The following is a 24,398-nucleotide window of genomic DNA, read 5'->3' as shown; positions in this document are numbered from 1 at the left end:
CTGATGCCTTTCAGTTCAAGCTATTATATAACATGGGTTTTCTTGCGATAAAAAAACAATAATTAATATTATTGATTTCATATTTGCAGACAGCTAAAATGAAATTTGAAAGTTAACTTTCTATTCCTTTTATATTTAAAGGTTTTGGTATGAGAGTGCCTTATTTTTCCAATATTGTGTCTGGTTTTAATTTATTGATCCTCATATTTAATCCTTTAATGTATTGAAAGTTAATATAATTAAATCAGAGATATAGACAAAGTAATGTACTTTTGAAAGGATGTTAAGAAATAACATAAAACGAGGATATTTGTAGAGAAAATTGAAAAGTTACAGCAAGTTTAAATCTAGAGTTGGGGGTCTGCTAGAGGCAAAAGATACCAGAAGTGAATCAGATTCAAGGAAAAAAACGTTGTATAAGGGGAAATTAGAATTAATTACATTATAATAGAGAAATGTGAATTTTTGAAAGATGTGAATTGATATGGTAGGGAACAGTAATTTATGGCGGTTGAGTATCTTATTCATTCTGTGATGTTTGTTTTTTTAGAAATAGATTATTAAAAATACATTATTTTAATATTGCACACCTTTGATCTATTTAGTGCTTGTTTTTAGAGATTAAATTCTTAAGATGTGGAGATAACTGTACTGGAAGGATACAAATATATGTATATATATGACAAGATACTTAGTTGAGTAGTTGCTAAAAAGTATTGTTGAAAGCATAGGACTTTTTGCTAGAGGAATTTATAAATTGTTGGCAGGTAAGTAAAATTGAAGCTTTTTTATATATTGTTATTAAGCTGTTAGAGTAAAACAATTTATCAAAGATTCTTATTTTAAAGGAAAATGTATACTTGGAAATGAAATTCATATACAGTCTAGAGTTGCTATATTAGTCAATAGAAGTATTTCATTTCTGTGGTTTCCAATAAGCCACTACATTTTATAATTTTGAACTTGTCAAGTTTTAATTTTTTGTGTGAAGAATAATTTAATAGCTTAGTTACATCATTTTAATTAATAGCATTTTATGATATATTAAACATTTTCTTGTAAAAAATTGTTTTCTAATAGTTTTGGATGAATTGGGCTGTTGTTGATATCAAGTGACTGATATCAGATAAAATTGAAGGAACTATATTCTGGAACTTAACCATAAATAATGTGAAACATAAATTTTAAAACTAACTTGTAAACAATAAGTTATGGTTGATACATAGTCAGAATTGGTGTTTAACCCATATATTTGATTTGATGAACTCTATGAAGACTAATCTGAAGAAAACCAAAACTGCCTCTTCTTGCTTGTGTGCTTGAAACCTTTTTATTAATTATGTCATTTATAGATTAATGTTTTAACCACACAAAGAGTAGAGTGTCTTTTTCAGAGCACTTTGATATAGTCTCATTTAATCTTTAGAGCAGTCCTGTGAGTTAGGTTGGGCATGCAATATAATAATGTTAAATTCTTTGACTTTGGAGCCAGTTACATTTGTTAAAATTCTAGTTTTGTCACTTACAAGCAGCATGTCTCTGGACAAATACTTAACCTCCTCAACTTTTAGTTTTCTTACATGTAAAATGGAGATAATGATAGTACTTATCTTGTAATATTATTTTGAGGATAAAATGATTCAATAACATTTAAAGCAGAGAGAAGAGTACCTAGAATTTGTTTATTAAATGTTAGCTATTGTTATTTTCTGAAAACATACATAGCAAAACCAGGGCTAGGAGCCACACCCTTCCTTCCAGCCTAAACTCACACTCATCTGCCTAGGTTCTCTTTCCATTGAGGTTCTGTTCCTAAATAAGACCAGTTTAAAAAAAAAGCAAACAGACAAATAAAAATGGTTGCTACTTGTTAAGAAGGAGAATAGGTTAACTTACTAATGGCTTTTTTCATGTGAGCATGCCTCCGTTTGTCAGGTTAGCTAGAGTAGCATTTAGGATAGGTAAATTTTGTCTGAAATATTCCTGGAGTTTGAAAAGGTTGCTCATGGTTATGTAGAGTGGTGCAGGTTGAAATAGAAGTAGCAGGTGAAAAATAAAGAGGTGGGACTAGAAACAACCCTTTTCTACTTTAATGTTTTCATATCTTGACAGGTTCTAACAAGCTACCTTTCAAGTAGAATAGGAGGAATTTCTTAAGTCATAGTAGGTACATAATAGATGCTCCATGGTGGAATGAATTTTATGGGATGAATGCATGAATGAAGGAATGGAAGTTTAAATATTAAAAGTTAACAAATGGTTGAATTTGATTTGTTAAATCAAAAACAAAGAGAAATGTTATGCTAATCCTTCATGAAACCACAGGCACATAACTCTGATTTAGGAATAGTAGAAACTTAAATTCTAAACTAACATTCATTCTAAGACTTCCAGTAGAATTTTCTTAAGGCCCCATAGTTGGCCCTCATTCATCTGGTTAATCAGTCCCAGACTCTACCGCGAAAAATGAATTCCGCAAAGTAGGATTCTTTATTTACTGTACAGTCGTCCCTGCCCACTTCACTCTGAAGTCGCGAAAGTCAAATTGTGAAGTGGAGAGGGATGACCGTATTCAGTTTTAGATTATGTAGTAGAATATCACATGATAAAACATTTTTAAATTTATAGTTTATAACGTTGATATTTAAATTATGTTTCCATGTTGTCAGTTAGAATTTACTTCTTTATATTATAGGTTATCATACCGAAATAGGTAGAATGCCTTTGATACTTAATGTTCTTGTGGCTCTATAAGTTTAATTGATAATAGTCCTTTATGATTAAACATTTTTTGAATTTTTTGATAATTATTCTATTTGTTATAGGAATGCTAATTAGGTGCTAGAAGTAGCTTTTTTCTTTAGTTAAAGCAGAAACCTCTAAATTAGGAAATATTAAACTCCAGTAGAAATTAAGGATGTCATGTTATAAAGAAAAATAGTGAAACATTGAATAATCTGAAAATTATATTATGTCCTTTTTGCAGTAGTCTTTTTGGACCCTCAGGGAGGGAGAAGGAAACTATCATTTATTAATTAGCTACCATTATATATATGTATGTGTGTATTTCTTAAAACTAACATGTATGTTCACATGCATATCTATAGAGGGGCATTTACATATAAATAAAATATAAGGGGAAAATAATATAAATAAATTAGATCTGAGGGAAAAAGAAAATGAATTCAGAAATTGGGAATTACCACTTTATATTTCATATTAATAAAGTAATAAATGAGATCCTTATTTCAAGTACTAAAGAGAATAGGAATTTAGTGTCTGTTTGGATAAACTATAAATATAGTAATTAATTGTTTCTTGGCATATAAAAGAAAAGTAGTTTGAAGAAATACATGTATAAATTATTTTTTCTTTATTGATTTTAGAGAGAGAGGAAGGGAGAGAGAGATAGAAACATCAATGAGAGAGAACATTGATTGGCTGCCTCCTGCATGCCCCCCGCTGGGAATCGGGCTCACAACCTGGGCAAGTGCCCTGAACGGGAATCGAACTGGCGACCTCCTGATGCATAGGTTGATGCTCAACCACTGATTCACACTGGCTGGGCTTATTATGTTTTTTAATTAATCATATGCCATTAGTAGACTCTGTAAGTTGTATAATTTTCAAATTCCCTGTAGATAAAATGTTTCATTGATTTCATTCCTACAATCTAAACTTAAAGTCAGCGAAAATCTGAAACATATTCATCTACAGAAAGTTTTGATACATACATTATTATGAATTTAAAATTTATAGTTCCATTTTTAAGAAATATATGTTTACATAAACTGTATTAGAAAGTTTATCATTAGCAAACTGTGTGCTTTATTTCATTGAATTTAAGATGTCACTGATGATGAGACAAAATTATTTTGTGGTACTAATGAAGAAAAAAATAATTGCATATTGTTGATTATAGAAGAATCTTGATTTCATAGATGTAAATATGTAGGAAAAATGTGTATCTTAGAAGCACTGAAGTATTTGATTTTAATTTTCCTATTTGTCAATAATTTTAAACATAAACACCATTTTATTTTTTTAAAGAATAAATTTTTTAATAATAAAAATTAAGTGCTAATATTGAATGTCAACTGTAATTGGAAAATAAAAATTTTAAAAGGGATTATACTGTGCTGATAAATATATTGACTATGAGTAATCTTTAGCAACTTTATATGAAACAACTAAGTCAATTAAACTTTTTGAAAAAAATTATATCCATCCCTTAACAGGAAGTAATTTATAGTCCAAGTTACCAGAAGCTTACAATACAATGTTAATTTTACAAATATCAGGTTAACTAAAATACAGAACCCTTTTAAAACTTGATTGTTTATCTTAGACGAGTTTAAGCCAGAGTCTTGAGTTGAACCTGAAACAGGATTAATCTCATCAAATTAAATGTTTCTTTTTTTAAAAGTTTATATTTGATAACTTTAAAAACAGCGCCAGTATTTTTCACTTGGTTTACAAAGAAAGAAATTATAATGTACATATAAATTTGCTTGTTTCCTTCATTTATGATGTACTGGATGCATTAATTGCAACAAATGGACTAATTGGGTAAGATTCATTGTCCAATTTTTGCAATGAGAGAATCAACAGGGGGCAATTAGATTTACACTGTTGTAGAGTGCAGCTTTTTACACAGTCTCTACTAATAATATGTGGACAGGATTTTGATGAGTGCATAAGTTAATGTCTGAAAATCAAATATAGATGTTAAGTATAAATACAGAGGTTTTCTAGTGCCATAGACTTGTCAAATGAATTAACATTTCAAGTGTATACTTAGTTTGGAATTACCCATTGCTGTCTGAATCAAGCTGTGTTTTTTTGTTTGTCTTATCCTCACCCGAGTACACATTTTTTTTTGCATTTATCTTCAGATAGAGCGGGAGGGAGAGAGGAAGGAGGAGAGAAAGAGAAACATCGTGGTGAAAGAGACGCATAGAGTGGTTGCCACCCACATGACCCCAACTGGGGTGGGGACAAACTGCAACCGAGGTATGTGCCCTTAGCAGTAACAGAACCCGAGACTCTCCAGTCCCTGGGCCGGTGCTCTAACCGCTGAACCAAACTGGCCAGGGCTCAAGCTGTGTTTTGATATATAATTATTATGCTAACCTGAGTATGTGTTGCTGAAGTTTGCTAACAGATCCCTTTAATGTTTTAACTAAGCAAAACTTGCACGAACCTGCTAGTTAAACTAACAAAAGGCAGATGAACAAGAAAAAAAAAAACACAGATTTTATTTGCTATTAATAGATTAATTTTAACATGCAAGGAGGCCTTCATTAAAAAAAAAAAAAAAAAAAATCGCCCTGGCCGGTTTGGCTCAGTGGTTAGAGCGTCGGCCTGCGGTCCTGAGAGACCCGGGTTCGGTTCCCGCTAAGGGCGCGTACCTCGGTTGCAATTTGTCCCCGGCCCTGGTCGGTTGTGCGGGTGGCAGCCACTCGATGTGTTCCTTTCGTATCGATGTTTCTCTCTCTCTGTTCCTCTCTCTCCCTCCCACTCTACCTGAACAAAAAATGGAAAAATGTCCTGGGGTGAGGATAAAAAATAAATAAATAAATTTTAAAAAAAATGAAGACCCTAAAGACCTGGGGTTTTATATACCATTTTAACAAAGGTTGGTAAGTTATGAAAAGGAGACAAGACAAAGGAAAAGGGGAAGAGGGATTGGGGCTCCAAGGAGTAGTAAATTGTGGAAAGGTAACTAGGAAGTGCATGGTAAATAAAGGTCGTTTAATAAGGTTTGCTATGCGGATAAATCAGTCCAGAAAAACTTGCATGAAGTCTTTATTATTAATATAGTCTGTATTACTTTTTTGCTTTACTTTGGTGATAGTTCTAGAAATAGCAAACTATTTGAAGAATGTATCTGAAATTTTGATTTCATTTATAATGAAATTTTATTAGAATTAATATAGTAAACTCTGTGATTCGTGATGGAAGAATGGAATGTTCTTTGGTAATTTGGTATTTCAGTTAAATGTTTGTTGGTTTTTTTTTACTTTTGGATCATCTGATTTTCTTCAGATAACCTTTACGGCTGGCATTTGTCACTGTAAGGGTAATAGAGATTTCTGGTTGTTTGAAATTCAGTTAAACATTAACCGTAATAATTTACTAAAAGATAATATAGTTGCATGCTTTTCTTTATTCATTATACTGTTTATTGATATCAATATCTGTCGACTGGTTGAGCTATGGTATCATTTTAAAATAAGTAAGATTTTTAAATACAATATACAGATGTTGTATTATAGAAATGTACAGTTGAAACCTATATAATCTTATTAACCAATGTCACCCCAATAAATTTTATTTAGAAATAAATAAAATCCACTTAAAAAATAAAATTAGTAAAATATGTTGGAAATACCCTTGCCGGTTTGGCTCAGCGGTTAGAGCGTCAGCCTGTGGTCCAGAGAGACCCAGATTCAGTTCCCACTAAAGGCTCGTACCTTGGTTGCAGTTTGTCCCCTGCCCTGTTTGGTCGTGTGGGTGGCAGCCACTCGATGTGTCCCTTTCACTTAGATGTTTCTCTCTCTCTCTCTCTCTCTCCCCCCTCCCCCTCTCCCCCTCCCCCCTCCCTCCCCCTCCCTCTCACTAAGTCTGAACAAAAAATGGAAGAATGTCCTCGGGTGAGGATAAAAAATATATAAAAATAAATACAAAAAAAAAATATGTTGGAAATAATAGACTAGGAATCATAAAGAGACCATATTGTGTTTTACTGAACTTGTAACTTGGGCAGTTTATTTCATCTTTTGGAGCTGAAGTATTTCTACTAGTTTAGTGGTGCTAATACCTGCCCTTGCCTATTTCAGAGTTTTTCTTAGGATCAACTGAGATATTGTAGGCAAAAGCACTTTAATATTTTAAGTGTTCTATAAATACAGTTTTATTATCCTGAATCTTTGTTACTAGAGTATTCTATACTAACTGTCTTGAGCAAGTGGTTCCCAAATCTGGTGGAGCGTCAGAATCCATTAAGGACTTTTTTAGAAGTCTGATTTAGTCCCACCTGGTAGATCAGTATCCTGGTGTTGTGACCTACAATGCTGTACTTGAAAAAAACAACAACTTTATTTTGAACTAATTTTGGGCTTGCAAAAATAGATCCGAGCTCCCCTAGGCTCTTCACCCAGCTTCCTCAAATGTTAACAATTTATATAACCAAGACACAATGATCAAAACCAGGAAATAAATACTTATACAATCCTATCAGCTTATTTAGAGACTTCATGCAAATCTTGTCAGTTCTGATTGGCTGCCATTCAATTCACAATCCTACATTTTATTTCATTGTCATGTCTTCTTACACTACTCAAATTTGGGATAATTCCTCAGTCGTTTATGACATTATCTATTTTTGAAGCATACTGTCCAGTTATTTTGTAGTATCTTTTTCAGGTTAAGTCCTTCTGATGTTTTTTCATTAGGGATCTGTATTTTTAACAGATAACCTTCTACTGAAGCCTGTCTCACACACTTAGGAATTACTGATCAATAGCAATCTGATTCTTGTTCCCCTTTGAGGTATCACCTATATACCATTTTAGAACTCACAATAAACTAATAATGGCTTCATTGTTTCCAAGAGTCAGTGTTCTATGTAAGTAACCCTAGTTTTGAAATCTTAAAATATGTCTATATTTGACTCAGAATTATGATAGTCAATAATGACTTCAAGTTTTAGAATCAGCTTTTTTTCCTACCATAGAAATGTACCTTTTTTTGAACAGAAAGGGCATACATAAATATTTTGGACTTTAAAATGTTTATTAGGAAACTACTATTATTTGAATTATCTCTTATAAAGTTAGGATTTGAAAAAGGTTATTTCATAGGTTAAGAATGGTTAAATAATATGCTATTTTAGGCCTATAGAACAATATCAATAGAAAATACAATATATGGAAAACTAAAGCATCTTTTTTGCTTTAAGTGCATTTCTAAAATAATATGATGAAGGTTTATTTAAGTTATAAGAAACAGTTGCATCTAACCCATGACTCTACCAAAATGGACGGGGTTTAAGATTGATCTGGCAGCACTTGTTAGTATTTCTTTTCTAGATTTAGGCTATATTTATTTATAAAAATAATGTTTAAACAGCTTAATTCGCCGACCTCAGTGAATTTTCATTTAATTACCTCATACCACTAGAAAGGAACAGTATCACCTCTTCATAGTCATTTATAAATACAAAAAAAAATGTTAATATCTCTGCTTCTGATTTTATTAAATTTTTTATTCACTGGGATATGAGTCTTTTCACAGCTACATAGATACTGTATCAGAATATGTATTTTACAAAAATCCTTTAGCTTATCAACACAGAAAATGCCTTTTAAGCACTATATTAAATAGTACAAACATGTCATGAATTGAATTTATGGGAAATTATTAAGTAACTAAACTTTGCTTTTACTCATTTTGTTTTCATCCACAAACTAGTCTAAAACATGCATTTTGATTTGTAGGTGGATAGCAAATGGGGGAATACATCAAATATATATTTCTGTTACCTAGTTTTTACTTAGCATTATTCCTGACCTAGCTATTGAAAATCATTTGCACAAGTACCTGAGTTTGTGTTAAAGAATCAGTGTGATAGTGGTTATCCTTGGCCTGAAGTTGTTGCTGGAAGAGAAGACTTGAGAGGATAATTTTGGGAAACTAATAATGTCTCATATCTTGATCTGGAAGCTGGTTACATATTTATGTCAGTTTGAGAAAATCCACTGAACTGTTTGTACTCTCTTGAGGTGTGTACTTTTCTGAATTTACATTATACTTTAATATTAAACTATTAGATTTAGGGAAAGTGAGGGATTTCATTTGGGGGCATTTTGAGATTGTGGTATCTGTGGAATATCTAATAAATGGTTATGTGAATCTGAAACTTAGGTAAATAGTCTGATCTACAGGTAAGAGATTTAGGAATCTTCAACTTTTAGATTAAATTTCCCTCCTACAAAGGTGCATCTGTGGTTCCCTGTCTTTGGGCATGTAAGAACTGGAGGCAAAGAAATGTGGACTTGGAGGATTCTAGGGCCAGCTTGCTCCCTGCAGGCTCAATATCAACCATCCTATGTGGTGGAGGTGGAGGAGGGTAGAGGAGAATAGATTAAATCTCCCAGAGATCGTAGTATATAGAGAGGGAAGAAGGCTGAAAACTTTGGGAAATAACTAAGTTTAAGAAATGTCAAGGAATGAATCTTGCTGGAAACCAACATACTAAGAGTAGATGGAGGAAGAGGAGCTAAAGAAGTTTAGCAAGAACCGGAAGAATATAGTGACATGGAGCCAAGGGTGCAAAGAAGGAAAAAATGATTAGTTACGTATTGGTAGGTAAAACTAAATTTCCATTGGATTTGGCATTACAAAGGTCATTTGTGGCCTTAGACATTAGGAGTCTTAGTCTTTGGAGTGAGATATTAATTTCTATCTCTTTTTACTATCGGTGTGACTTGGAACAAGTTACTTAACTTTTTTAAGCCTCAATTTCCTTTTATAAAATAGTAGTATTTGCTTCTCAGAGTTGTGGAAACATCAAATGAGATAATGTATGTAAAGTTCAGGTTATAGTGGATTGAAAAATGAAACTTAAACAGTTAATATGGACAACTTTTTTGAGAACTATGCATGAGAAAAAGGAAGAAGATGATGTGGTATCTAATAATACATATGACCTCAAGGGAGATTTTTATTTTGAAAAGAAACCAGAGTTAAGAAAAGGGACCAGAAGAGGGAGGAAAAGGCCAATGAAAGTGGTGAGAAGGAATGAAGTGTAACTGTGGTTGGTTCCTTAATGTCATTTCATAATATCTGTTTGTACTTTTATTTCCTGGTTCCAACACAAGCTATATTTTTACTCTTATTTACTTTCTTCATATACTCAGAAGAGTGAAGGTGAGATACCAAGAATTATTATCCTGTTGAAGGTGGTAATTATTACCAATACAACAATAACCTGCAAATACATCATTCTAGAATTTCTTCTTGCTTCACATCTAGTCAGTAACTAAGTCCTGCTGGTTCTACTTCCAAAATAAAAAATTATATCTTTTTTTCCAGCACATCATCATGGCCCTATCCTGTACTCTTCATCAGTCACTTAAATTGTCGTTTGCCTTACCATAGGTTTCCCTGCCTTTACTTCTTTCTGGTTTCATTACTCTCTTATTTAAAGTTCTTCTCGCCCCTCCCATTTTATTGAGATATAATTAACATATAACATTGTATTAGTTTAAGGTATACAGCATGATTTGATATATGTATATATTGTGAAATTATTATCATAATAAGTTTAACATTTATCATCTCACGTAGTCAAATTTTTTTCTTGTGATGAGAACGTTTAAGATTTACTCTCTCTGAAATATCAAATGTACAATACAGTATTGTTGACTATAGTTTCATCCTCAGAACTTCATTTAAAATTTCATATTTTTTCACTTGCTTTCATTTTCTCCCCCCCCCCCCATTCATTCAAAGATGTCTTAGTGCCATTTGTTATTTGTAGTCAACATGACAGATTCGTTTTCAATTCCTGATCTATGGAGGTTAAAAGCTGGCCTTCAACCAAAATGTTAACTCCTTGCATGTCATACAAGACCTTCTGTGATCTTCGCCTAATCTGGGTGACCATCTCTCTCTCTGTTTCTTCCTCTTGCAGTACTCTGTGTATTCTGGACATGATTTCATCACTGCATATTCTCATTCTTCTGTGGTATCTTCCTACCTGGAATGTACCCGACCTCATTTTTTTACTACCTGTTGAACTTCCTTTCATCATTCAAATCTCAAACTTTACCTCTTCTCTAAAGCTTCCTTTACTCTTCAGTGAACATAAGCACTTCTTCCTTTATGTTCACATTATATCCGGTGCTAAGTTCTATTTTAGCATTTTAACTGTGATCATATTCCAACAATACTTTAAGGTTAGGCTCTGTGTCCACTTTCTCTTCCAATCCTAGAATCAAGGAAAGTGCCTGGAATATAATAATTAGACATAGTGATCATTAGTTGAGAAATTACTATGTGCCAAGACTTTGCTAAGAGGTAACATACATTATCCCACTTAATTCTGAACAATAAAGGTAGCTATTGTAATACCTGTGTTATCTAGGCAAGGAAACTAAGGCCAAAGAGATTAAGTAATTTGCCCACTGTCTCACAGGTAGGAAAACGATGGAATCAGGTTTCAAGTCTTTGGTCATATGATTTCAAAGTTCATGCTCTTAACCTTCAAGTTGTCCCACATTAGTAAATAATCATTAAAAATTCTGGGTTTTCTATGTCTAGAATACAGATATATAAAATAGAATTTTCTTGATTAGCAGTTATAGCATGGTTTATGAGTAACATTGTATAGTGATACCTCGGTTCTCGAACGCCTCGGTTTTCGACCAAATGGAGATTTGAGAAACTTTTGTCTCGGAATCCGAACAAATATTTGGAACTCGAACTTCCGAGATGAGCCGAGTTGAGCCGAATGGCGTTCATTCGGCCCAGCGCGCCTTGCTTGCGTCATCAGTGTGAGTGCAGAGAGAGTCACGCTTTGTGGAGTCACGCTTTCCTATTGGGTTTCATTGCTTCGGTTCTCGAACAATTCGGTTCTCGACCGTCCTCCTGGAACAAATTATGTTCGAGAACCGAGGTATCACTGTACTTTAAAATCATGTCCTTTTGCCCTGGTCCATTTGGCTCATTGGTTACAGTGTTGGCCTGAGGACCAATGATTCCAGTAAGGGCATGTACCTTGGTTCCAGTTTGATCCCCAGCCCTGGTTGGGGTCAGGCGGAAGACAACCAGTCAGTGTTTTGCGATCTCTCTCTTTCCCTCCCTCCATCCTCCCCACTCTCTGGAAATCAATGGAAAAATATCCTCAGGTGAGAATTTTAAAAAAAGATCACGTCCTCCCATCTGTTGAACCAGATTAGTAAATGTGGGAGTTCTGTACTTCTGATCAGGAACAAAAAATGAAAAACCCATTTTCATTATAGACATTTATATTTCATGTGCAGGTATAAATATCAGTGTACATATATGTGTGTGTATGTGTACACACGTGTGCATATATATATGAGAGAGACAGGCAGACTTTCAATATAAAAAATAAAAGAACTTATTCCTTAAGGACTTATAGTACATCTATGTTAAGCCTTAAGAAATAAAATAAGAACAATTAATTTTTAAAGTGTTTTGAGTAAGGAAAAAATTACTGTGGGGAATATGTGGGATTTAAGGACATTAAGTGTAATTTGAATTTAGTAAGAGATGGAGGGAAAAAAATTCCTCATTTCAAATCTACAAGATAACAAAATTAATTGTTTTAATTATTAAATACAGGTATATGAACGATTTTCCCGTGAAAAATAATCTTGAGCCTAAGAAACAAGTGATAAAACTTGACTACCTTTCTTTGCTTTAAAGTACATTAACTAAATATTAATCTGTGTTTGCTCCAGTAGAATGCAGTTTTGTCTTGCAAATGTTACGGATTTCACGATAATTATCATCTTTGGTTGAACATTCAAGTGATATAAAATGTCATAAAGCTTATTATCATGGCCATCTTAATTTGACCAAAAATGAAAAAATGTAAAAAGATCTTACTGTGTACTCTTTTCCCGTTGAAACAGCAAACTCATTATTACATTGGGTAAGAAACAAAAAAGAAAGAATGAGTCTTCAGATGAAATATCTGATGCAGAACAGATGCCACAGCATGCATGCAAAGAGGAAGACTCTCAAGTGAGTACTAAAGTTTTTCTGCGACATGAAGCACTGGTAGAATTATTTAGATAGCATAATATTGCTTTATGGATATTTATACTGTAGCTTAGTAGTAAAGATACATTTTATTGTATAGCAGAACTTATATGACAGCATTACTACAATATGTTCCTAGCAATAGTGTTGTAGAATGTTAGACCCCGGGGGAATGTTACATATCCTCTCAAACCCCTCATTTTTCAGATAATGAAACTGAAGCCCAGAGATGTTAAATGATAATCCAAAGTCCCCACTGGCTTTGAGCATGGAAAAGTATCTAGTGATATCTTGTATTTACAGTCTTTTTGAGAGAACTTAATGATGGAGATATTTTTAAAATTACCTACAAATGCTAAAGCAGATGGATTGAATCATTCTTAGATATAATTCCTTTGGTCTACTTTTGTCAAAGAAAAAGATAAACATTTATATTAAAAATCCCCTGATGTAGACAAAAATACTGTGCTTTTTGCCCCTTTTTTGGGAATAGGTGGATATTTAAAATAACCTTGTGAAGTTAAAAAAATATATATAGTAAAGGTCATAATAATTCAGGCCACCCTCTGCTCTCTAATAATTAAAGTATGACTATAGGCCGTAGGGGTGGTGGCAGTTGTTGAATTATGGGGCCAGAAAGCCCCTGAATGGCCTTTCTTCTTCCTTATGCAGCTTCTTATCCAATGGGAGAGTAGTGGCTCAAGGCTCCTGGGCTGCTGCAAGAGTTGAGGTAAGGGCAGTGACTGAAGCTCCTAATATTATATGGCCTGGCTTTTTCTTCATTTGTTATCCTTAACTTAGGTAAACTTATAATTAACTTATTCAACATGAGAAAATTTAGTTTAATTATTACTAGAATAATGCTGGCCATTTTCCATTATGGTAATTACCAAGTGATGAAATGGTAGACTAGGTTAACACACATTTCTTCCATACCTTTCACTATAGTGTTAGTTTGCTTTGATATGTGTTACTTTAGCACAAAAAAAATTAAATGGGAAAGGGAGGAAATATTTTCTAATAAACACTTATAAATCTATATTACTGATATAGATAAATATATCATTATATAAATAGTGGAGAGGTCCATGTAGCTTTCAACCACAGTGGAGTTGAAGGCTTGAAAAGTAATTTAAGTTTAAGATTTGGAATCAGGTGGAAATCTAAAACTATAAATATGATATTTAATTTTGTAACTTTAATCTCAATAAAGAGTACTTCAGTGGTTTGACTACATTTTAACTTAATTTTTTTAAAGCCCTGAGTAGATTTTATGAGGATTATTATAAGAAACAAATAATATATCATAATGAAGTATTAGTCATTTGAAAACATAATGTTCTTGACCGCTTATGTAAATATTATAGACTCATCTATTGTAGCCCCTAAGACATAAGAAGAAAAAGTTAGAAAAAAGAAATTTGAAGACATAATCTGTCACTATTTTGAAGTATACTTTGAAAAACATTATGGAGGAAGAAAGCCAGAAAAATCACATTAACAAAAAAAATGCAGACATCAAATTAGTTTTTATATTTTTGAAGTAGTAGAGCTATTGCATGACAGAGAAAGATAATTGATGACTGACACCTTGTTTGGATTTGCCTGATATGTAACTATTTGATCTAGTGCAATATAATTTATGATAAAATAAGCTATAATTTTATAACTCACAAAATCTTTTAGACTATTAAAGTCTTAATAGGATTAGAGACTGGCCCTTATTCTGTCTTGGGAAGAATTACCTGAATGTGCTCTTTTATTAGTTCAAAGGATGCTTTAATGCCAGTCATTGTTTACTAAAGACTAAGTGAGGCATTTCAAAGTGACTAGAAAGGAAACTAATGCTGAAAATACCTAACAGAACCTTCTAAAAGTATACTGAATTATTCGCAAACTTCATTATTTAGATTTGTTCCTAGTCAGACGTAACATTGATAATGCATGTTGTTAGAATAAAAATGTCACTGTTGGTTATTAATTTAAACTATTCTTGAACATTAAAAACTGTATTATGCTTATAATAGAAATCTAAACATTTCTATAGCCTACTATTAAATTAGAGATCCTTAGAATGTTTCCTTCCCAGGGAGTAATAAATATTTCATATCTTTCACAACTGGATGTGGGAAAATTAGGTTCCTAGAAGTCCGTTTATTGTAATTTTTATATGCCTCCTTTCCTGTCTCTGATAATAACAAAAGAAGTACCTTGAGTTTTGAAATGTAAATGTCTTAGCCAGGAAATGGTGGCCCATCCTAAACAAGGCATGGAGTTGTCTACCGCATTTGGCTGAGCTTGGTTGTTCCTTCTCTAAATATAGCATTCATCTCAGAGATAGAGGCAGAGGCATGTTAAAGGCCACTGCAACCTTCTGGATGCAAATAAGTTTATCCCCACCCCTCTCAGGATTCAGCTATTTTTGTCATGGCTAGGGTTGTATGAAAGACCTACCAAATTGAAGACAAAAGGAGAACACATGGGTTATTTGCTGGTTACATTTTGAGAGGGTGTCATGGGAGTTACTAAATATACAAAGAAAATGGAATAGGAAAAGGAAGAAAGGATAGATTTACCAAATATTGAGCAATAGAACAGCTAGCTGAGATGCTTCCACCCACGAGATTTTAGGGAGGTGATAAGGCAAACCTAAGTCCGTTGGAATTTTTACGTCAATGTGAGATTTTGTTTTGTACTGGGAACATCAAATATAGATATTTAGGGAGGTAAGTAAAGCCATGTGTATTTGATACATAATTTAAAATTACGTAGATCATTTAAAAATTATGTTACTACATGTAATACGTTTTTAAAGAATTATTTCTGATTTTATGATAGTGATGTTCTTTATTTTTAAGGAAAGGTAGTAAGTTAGTAAAACACCGGTTCCTCCTTCATGCACATTTAATTATTTCATAGATTTACTACTTTATTATTTTGTGTATTTCTTTTACAGTAATTTATATTATTTTGTTTTATTCTGTTTTAAATGCAACTTCATCAGTTTCATGACAAATATTATTTAATTTCTTCTTCTAGTTTTATGCCCCTGATTAATTATTTAACCAGTATCATCTGGTGCACTTTTTAGGTTTTGGGCAAAAACTGTGAAGGTATTAATAGTTTAAAATATGTGTTGCCTGAGGTATGAAATCGTTAAATAAAACAGATACCTTTTTACTCTTCTTAATAATATTTTCTAAAGAAAAGTAGTAAAGTAATTCCTAATTACTAATAAAATATATTTTGCTCAAGCTGTGACAGCTAACTAAAACAAAATCTTTTCATTCTTAACAATTTCTAAAGTAAAGCAATAAAGAGATTACTAATCTTTTGTTATTTGAAACTTTAGGAAGTAAATCTAATCATTCTAAGCCTGTTGCAAAGGGCAAATGATAATCTTCCTTTATTTAAAAGGAAAAATGAGGAAAGATGTATGTAGTATACAATTTCGAAAATTTAATGTACAAAACTGCCACACTGGACTAATTATTTTAAAATCTCTCTTTTTTAAAACAAGTTATATAAATATGATTTTTATGATTCATTACAGAAAAGAAGATCAAATCGACAAATTAAAAGGAAAAAATATGCAGAAGATGGAGAAGGGAAACAATCTGAAGAAGAAGTTAAAGGCTCTATGAAAATAAAAAAGAATTCAGCTCCGTTACCTGGTGAACAACCTTTACAGTTATTTGTGGTAAGAGTCATTTGGGATTATGACTACAAAACATTTTACACCAACATAAATTCTTTAAAATACTTCGACTGTTTTTCCTCCTAAAGCCTGCTCCAGCTTGTCCTGGATTCCTTATTGTACTTAATAGAACCATTAATCATTCAAATCTGACTGTTAGGGATTCATGTATCTCCCAAATATATATGCTTGAAACTCCTCCAAACTCAGTCTTTTCTGCAGAATTTTTCTAAGTCAGAAGCCTCGTTATAGGACATTTCTACTGAAAATTCTAATAGTTTCCTAAGTCTTACAAAATAACTGCCTTCTTAACACAGCATGTGAAATGCTTTACATGGATATCTCGCTTTATCTTCTGCCACTTCTTTAGAAGCAATCTATCCATGGACTTTATGAACATAGTACCCAAATGCTCTGTTTGACACCTGTGTCATTGCATGCATTTTGCTTTTCGGATAATTTTTAAATCTTCTGTCTCTGGATTGTGAACAACCACGATCTGCTAGCTCAGTGATTTGGCATCTTGGGAAAGTACTTACCTTCTCTGTGCCTGAGCTTCCTAATCTTTAAAAGAAGATAATAGTATCTCCCTCATAGTGTAGTTGCAAAGATTAAATTAGTTAATATATATAAAGCGCTCAGAATAATGCCTATTACATTAAAAGGCACACTATGTTCACTGTGATGGTGCAGATGATGTCGAGGACAGTAAAGACGATTTATGTATCTATTTTTTATTTCAAACATTTGGTGCCTGGCACATGTGCTACATAAATGTTTGCTGAACTTTCATGTTTTCATATGTATACAAGATGAAACTTAAAGGAATTCTCAGAATGTGCCATGATTTTTTTTCCTCTTTCCTACAGGAGAATCCAAGTGAGGAAGATGCTGCAATTGTGGACAAAATATTATCTTCTAGAATTATGAAAAAGGAAGTAAGTGATGGTACATTCCATTTATACTTTATATTCAGTGGTCTAATAATAAAAATCATAATTATTGATTTTCTTTTCTTAGATATCACCTGGAGTGATGATTGATATAGAAGAATATTTTGTAAAATACAAGAATTAGTAAGTATTTCAGTTAGAAAAATCATAAAAAGATGTTAATTTAAGTACAGATTAATGTATGTAACTATGTTAAGTTAAATGGATTTTCATTTTATCTGCATTTTAAATGTTTTATTATTTTATGAAATTAAACATTAAAAATGAGAAGACAGCCTTTCGTGTTAAAATTGAATTATTTTTCAAAACATATTATTAACATTAAAATGCAGGATTCTATAAAATATGCTTTTACAAATTATAGAACATTTTTGTTATATGTGTATTTTTGAACTTTTCAAAATTATATTCAGTTTTTTTCTATACTTTGGAGAAAGAAAATGATTTAAATACAATCACATTAATTTCAAAAGAAGTTAGCTTTCTGATTATGACAAAATTATTATAATGAAGAAGTAAACAAATCACATCTTGTTAACCTATGTTACTATTCTGTTGATAGTATATTGCATACCTTAGACTACAATCTTTTTAGGATGTAGTGATCACCATGGCTATTAACATTAAATTAAATGATGAACTACCAGTTTGTAAAGTGGAAGATAATATTTTTCATTGACTATTGTGATTAAAAATAAATATAAAACAAACATGGTTTTCTATATTATTCTAATATGTTGCTTTCATAAATATTGTAGCTCCTATCTTCACTGTGAATGGGCCACAGAACAGCAGCTTTTGAAAGATAAAAGGATCCAGCAGAAAATCAAACGATTCAAATTGAGACAAGCACAAAGAGCACATTTTTTTGCAGACGTAAGAAAAAATAAATATGACTATTATGTGTTGAACTCTGAACACATGTAGTGTTATTTATCAAAACTTTAAGTATTGTTCATATTATTTCTTAGGTCTTAAACTTTGATATTGACTACAAGTGCTACCTACATACAATATTTTTCTTTTTTCAAATTTAGCTTGGAAACTAGCTGAAACAGAAACACTGATAATTCAGAATATAAATAAATCCTGTATTGTTAAATTAGCATGCATTTCAATACTTAGAGGTGAGTGCGAGTGTGTTAATATCTCAGAATTTTACAACACAGTCAAGTAATGGAAATGATAATGTAGCGAATAAATCGTAAATAAGATTTTTCACTACATAAAATACATTTTCCATTTTAGCATTCCATGTATGAACAGAACATCATAGGAAAAATTCATTTACCTTCTTTCTAGGCTTTACTAAATAGTCTGTTGTTCTTTCCTGCCCTGTAATTTTTTGTTTCTTTTAATAGACTTTTTTTAGAGCAGCTTTAAATTTATCTAAATTTTTTTAGACCCTGGCCAGGTAGCTCAGTTGTTTAGACCATCTTCCAAATATCAAAGGTTCAATCTCCAATTAGGGCACATAAAAAAAGCAACCAATGAATACATCAATAAGTGGAATGACAAATGGATGTTTTGCTCTTTCTCTCTCTCAGATCAATAAATAGATTCATCTAATTATTTTAAACTTTACTTTGAGAATGTTTTAGATTTTTCATTTTGGGCAATGAAGATAGAAAAATTATAGAATGAATTCCCACATACATTTAAACTAGATTACTTAAATGTTAGCATTTTACCATTTTTGCTTTATCATTCACATTCTTTTCCGTCTACATGCCTCTTTCATGTACATACACTTCTCTAAACCATTTGAAATAAGTTGCAAACACAGTGGAATTTATTTTCTAAAAATCTTCTCTCATACATATAATAATAATATAATTAACTTTGATGTACTGCTATTATGTAATCTACAGACCTTATTCATTTTTCATTAATTGTTCCACAAGGATTATAGCAAAAAAGGTGTGTGTTTATTTTGGTCTAGAATCCAATCCAGCAATGCATATAGCATTTAATTGTCATGTCTCCTTTAATGAGTTTTACTTTGTTTCTCATTATTTGGATAATTCTGAAGAGTATAAGTTGTTTATTTGTAGAATATCCATAAATTTGGAGTTGTGTGATGTTTCCTCAGGATTCAGGTCATGCATTTTTTTAAGAGACCATTAAAAAAATGATGCTGTATTCTCGGTGAATGTATTAGGGTACCTACACTTCTACAAAAGAGATGTAATAAGGCAGTGAGAAAGAGGAAAGAGGAACCCATTGAGTTATAGTTAAGTAGAGTCTGTACGAATTGATGGTTTATTGGGTGTGGAAGATAAACAGTCAAGAAGAAATCCAAGATGGCTTCTCCATTTCAGCTTGTGAACTGGGAGGAGGGCATGGAGTGGTTGCTCTGTTGTCATTAATCCAGTTAGAAACTGCAGGAAGTAGTACAGGGTTGAAAAGTAAATAGACGCAGTTGAGTGTAGGTAGCTCAACTAGAGTTTGCGTTGTGAGATAAGTTCTTGAGAACAGGAAAGGGTGTTTGATACAACCAAGAGATGAGCTTGCAGGTGCGGTGATTGGTCTTTAACTCTTGGACCTGAGGAAAATGACAAAGAAAAAACAGGTACAGAGGCGGCTTTTAGGAAATTTTTAAAGAGCATGTCTTCTGGAGTAAGTTATATTTGTCTGGAGCACCTTCTTAATGCTGTTTGGTTAGTTTTATTATATAGAATATGGTGATTCATAATATATACACATTTCATAGATATCTTTTGGAAAGTAAAATTGGAAGTATTCCAATATTTGGAAATTTAATTAAAATCAAACGTATGTATTTATTTTATAGTGAATAGCTAGTACATTTGTCATTATTACACTTTTATTTTTCCACTTCTTTGTCAAATGTTGTTACTTTAAATTTTAGATGGAAGAAGAACCATTTAACCCAGACTACATTGAAGTAGACAGAGTGTTAGAAGTCTCTTTTTGTGAAGATAAAGATACTGGTGAGGTAAATATTTGCCAAAAAATTTTTTTTCTGAGTAAGTAAAACCTAAAACTTTTCAGTGTTAAAACTTACTACTTTTAAAATTTTAACCGTCTAAACATACAAAAAAATGTTTCATCAGTTTTTGATATAGGTTAATATATTAGAACTATTTCTAACTATTCTTTTTCAAACTCGTAAAATGAAAAAAATTTTTCTTACAGCCTGTTATTTACTACTTAGTAAAGTGGTGCTCATTACCATATGAAGATAGTACCTGGGAACTAAAAGAAGATGTAGATCTTGCAAAAATAGTAGAGTTTGAACAGTTGCAAGCTTCAAGACCTGACACGAGACATTTGGTAAGAACATATGTTACGTGACTTTGTAAAATCATAGCACTTCTTTATTCAGATGGTTTAATGTAATCTTTGAACTTTTAATATAGTCTTTGGTATACAATTAATAATGTATTTTTAAAATGCTACATAGTACCATATATGTATGTTAATTATTCATTTATTAGTAGATATTCCACTTTTTGCTATTATAAACAATGCTACATTGACCCGTTGAGCCCTTGTACAAGTTCACCTAAGACAAATCAGGATTGTAATTGTTTGGTCAGATCACATGTGCATCTAAAATTTTGATGAGTATTTCCTTTCACATTTCTCTCAGGTCATTCATAAAAATATCATGAATATCATTTTGAGCTCTAAGCAAAGTTATTAATTCTCTACTATTTCTTCACAACTAAATAGTTTGTCTACTTCCATAGTAGCTTTATTTTTATAACTTTGTGTACAGAATATTGTTAAAGGCCTATATAAACCAGATACACCGATTACTTATTGACTACATGCCTCTTTTCCCTGCTCAAAAAAAAACCTTGTGTTGTAGGTATTGATATTTCTGGTATAGAAACCCTAGAATTCTAGAGATCTATGGCAACTTGTGATATTGCTAATAATTATTAATTATATAATTTTTTACTTTCATTTCTTCAAAACATAGAGTTGTTGTTATGTAATTCAAGTTTGGGGATCCAATCAAAAGAAATTCACATCAAGGAGACATATTATGATTTTATTAAATATTTTGGCCTGCCCTCTTTTAGGGATAATTTGGTCATAAAAATTTCTTACTTCACATGAGAGGGAATTTATAAATCAAAAGATCACTTTGGACTTAGCACCAGAGTTTGGAAGGCTTCCATGAATAATTTGAAGATGTGATAAAAAGGAAATGAATTAATTATTCCATATGTTTTCTTGAACTAAGAAACTAAAGCATTAACTAGCTCAGGTAGAAGTGGATCATGGGATTTTGTGACAGAAAGATTTTGTTTTGGGGGTAGAGACTGTGTCTTTAGTACAGTATTGAACAGTGGTGATAGTGACCATCCTTGCCTTTTCCTGATCTTAGGAAGAAAACATTCAGTCTTTAACCATTACATATGACATTAGCTTTGGCTTTTTCATAGCTACACCTTAGCAAGTTGAGGAAGTTCTCTTCTATTCAAAATTTAAAGAGAATTTTTATTAGGAATAGATGTTGCGTTTTTCAAATGCTTTTTTGCATCTATTGAGATTTACATATTTTTGTTTTTCAGTCTGCTGATTATCAGATTTAAACCTTCTCTCTGGGGTAAAAAACCCACTGGTCATGATGTATTATCCCTCTCATACTGTTAGATTCTTTTTTGCTTAATTTTTGTTATGAATTATTGCACATCTATTCATGATGTTTATTAGTTTGTAGTTCTAATAATGTCTTTATCTGAATTTAGTATTGTGAATAAGTATGTCTTCCTCTTCAATTTTCTATAAGAGTTCGTGTAGAACTAATTTGGTCTTTACATGTTTGTAAAATTTCATCATAATGATATATAATATCCTGTTTCTATGGTTATTTTAAAAACATTGCTTATGAATTATACAGAAATAAAAAAAAAATCTGAAGTACATAATTCATTTTTTGTTTTTCCATTAAGGAACGTCCTCCCTCTAATATTTGGAAAAAAATAGATCAATCCAGGGACTATAAAAATGGTAATCAACTCAGGGAATATCAACTGGAAGGACTCAACTGGCTCTTGTTCAATTGGTACAATAGGTATGTAGTATATATATATCTTAACAGAAAAAGTTTTGGTGTGTCATTTTTTTTATAGGTGTGAAAATATGTTAAGTAAAATAGGTACTAATGTTATATTATTTCTGCTATGGAGTCTTCATTATTGAAAGTAAAGTTATCTAAAGAAGATATGTATTTTATAATTTAGGATTTTTACTACCATTGCTTTATTTAAATGCATATCAACCAGAGTAGAATAAAGTTGATATATTGATTAGTAATTAAATCTGATTAGTAATTAAAACTTCTGCACTGTTATGGAATGTTTTTCAACTTATCAGCCTATACTGCCAGTAATTGAATCTAATTAGTAAGGTGTGAGCAATTGCATCTGTAAGAATTAGATAGATCTCTTATTTAATGTAAATCTTCATAGAAGCAGGTTGTCAGCATGGTAAAGAATACATGAGAACCTAGTAATGCATTGCTCCCTTTTAGTAATTATTTATTTTTAAAACTGTTCAAATGTTTTATTGAACATTATCTCACATTTTTAAATTGACATGAAAAGATAATTGCAGCCCTGGTCGGTTTGGCTCAGCAGTTAGAGCAGTCGCCCATGGTCCAAAGAGTTGCCTGTTCGATTCCGGTCAAGGACATGTACCTTGGTTGTGGTTTGTCCCAGTCCTGGTCGGGGTCATGCATGAGGCAACCAGTTGTCTCTCTCTCTCTCCCCCTCCCACTCTATCTGAAAATAAATGGAAAAATATCCTCGGTTGAGGACTTAAAAAAAAAAGATAATTGCAAAAAAGTAAAAATAGTACCATGATTGAGAGCAATGTATAGTAGTGTATACAAATGAGCAGATGAAGGCATTATTAGTAGTAATAGTATCAAAATTTGATGACTTTTTTTTTCTTTTTTGATTTGAGAGAGGGAGAGAAAGAAACATTGATGAGAGAGAACATTGATTGGCTGACTCCTGCATGCCCCCCACTGGGGATTTGGCCCACAACCTGGGAATTGAACTGGCGGCCTCTTAGTGCATGGGTGGATGCTTAACCACTGAGCCACACCGGCCAGGCATTTTTTTTTTCTTTTCAGGTTTGTTTGTTTGTTTTTAATCCTTACCCAAGGATATTCTTCCATTGATTCTTTTAGAGTAGAAGGGAGGGAAGGAGAGAGAGAAACATTGATTGGTTGCCTCCTGCATGACCCCACAACCAAGGTACGTGCCCTTGACTGAGAGTTGAACCCTCAACTCTGGCCAAAGGCTGATGCTCTAATTGCGGAGCCAAACCAGCCAGGGCTAAATTTGATGACTTTTATTCAGAAATGTTTTTGTGTGTTTTCACTTCTCACATGATTCTTCTGAGTGGTTACACTTAGTAATGGTGAGTCATAAGACTCAGTTGATGAAGTTAGGTTGACTTGTTATCCCATGCAGCGCTCTTTTTCCCATGGTTTATATTTTGTACATATTTATCATATTCCCTGAGAGAATCTTCCAGTTAAAATAGTAAACAAAATATGTTTTTTAATATTCCTCTCTTACCAGTACCCTTTCCCATTTCCTAAATTGTGTGTTTTAAACACCCACCACTTTCCTCAAGACCTTTATCACAATCCTGCCCCCTTTACTCTCCACGTGTGACTGCTTCATAGAGAAGCGTAGGGCCGGCCATTAAGTGAACTCATTCAAATCCTTGCCTGCCACGCAAGCCTGCAAATGTATCTCCATCCATAGCTGTCTTTATTTCTACCTGCATGTATCAGAAGCTACAAGGTCCCTTTCCAGGACCAAAACTAATTCTACCACCTCAACTCTTATAATACATTTCATCCATACTTCTCAGAACCTCCCTTTATTCAGTTATCCTTTGCTGTTCTATCTACAAGCCATCTCTGAAACTAGTCTTATTCTTTGTCTGTGAAC

The 24,398-nt window shown here is 32.4% G+C and overlaps 1 protein-coding gene and 1 non-coding gene across 17 annotated transcripts in view; both read left to right on the top strand.

The window, feature by feature from the left end:
• The window catches only part of CHD9 (chromodomain helicase DNA binding protein 9), a 139,422-nt gene that overhangs the window by 41,942 nt on the left and 73,082 nt on the right, over positions 1–24,398 (top strand). For all 16 annotated transcript variants that reach the window (XM_036275752.1, XM_036275751.1, XM_036275748.1 and 13 more), the window contains 8 exons: positions 12,669–12,780; positions 16,352–16,498; positions 17,365–17,433; positions 17,516–17,571; positions 18,207–18,324; positions 20,321–20,407; positions 20,608–20,745; positions 22,380–22,501. In XM_036275752.1, coding sequence (XP_036131645.1) covers positions 12,669–12,780; positions 16,352–16,498; positions 17,365–17,433; positions 17,516–17,571; positions 18,207–18,324; positions 20,321–20,407; positions 20,608–20,745; positions 22,380–22,501 — 849 coding nt within the window. The remainder of the gene's footprint in view (positions 1–12,668; positions 12,781–16,351; positions 16,499–17,364; positions 17,434–17,515; positions 17,572–18,206; positions 18,325–20,320; positions 20,408–20,607; positions 20,746–22,379; positions 22,502–24,398) is intronic.
• LOC118639673 lies at positions 8,988–9,118 on the top strand. The gene has a single exon (XR_004961247.1). It is a non-coding gene; the product is annotated as a small nucleolar RNA SNORA38 (small nucleolar RNA).

The sequence above is a fragment of the Molossus molossus genome, unplaced genomic scaffold, assembly GCF_014108415.1.
Source record: "Molossus molossus isolate mMolMol1 unplaced genomic scaffold, mMolMol1.p scaffold_m16_p_21, whole genome shotgun sequence".
Lineage (NCBI taxonomy): Eukaryota > Metazoa > Chordata > Mammalia > Chiroptera > Molossidae > Molossus > Molossus molossus.
This window is presented reverse-complemented; position numbering and strand designations above follow the sequence as displayed.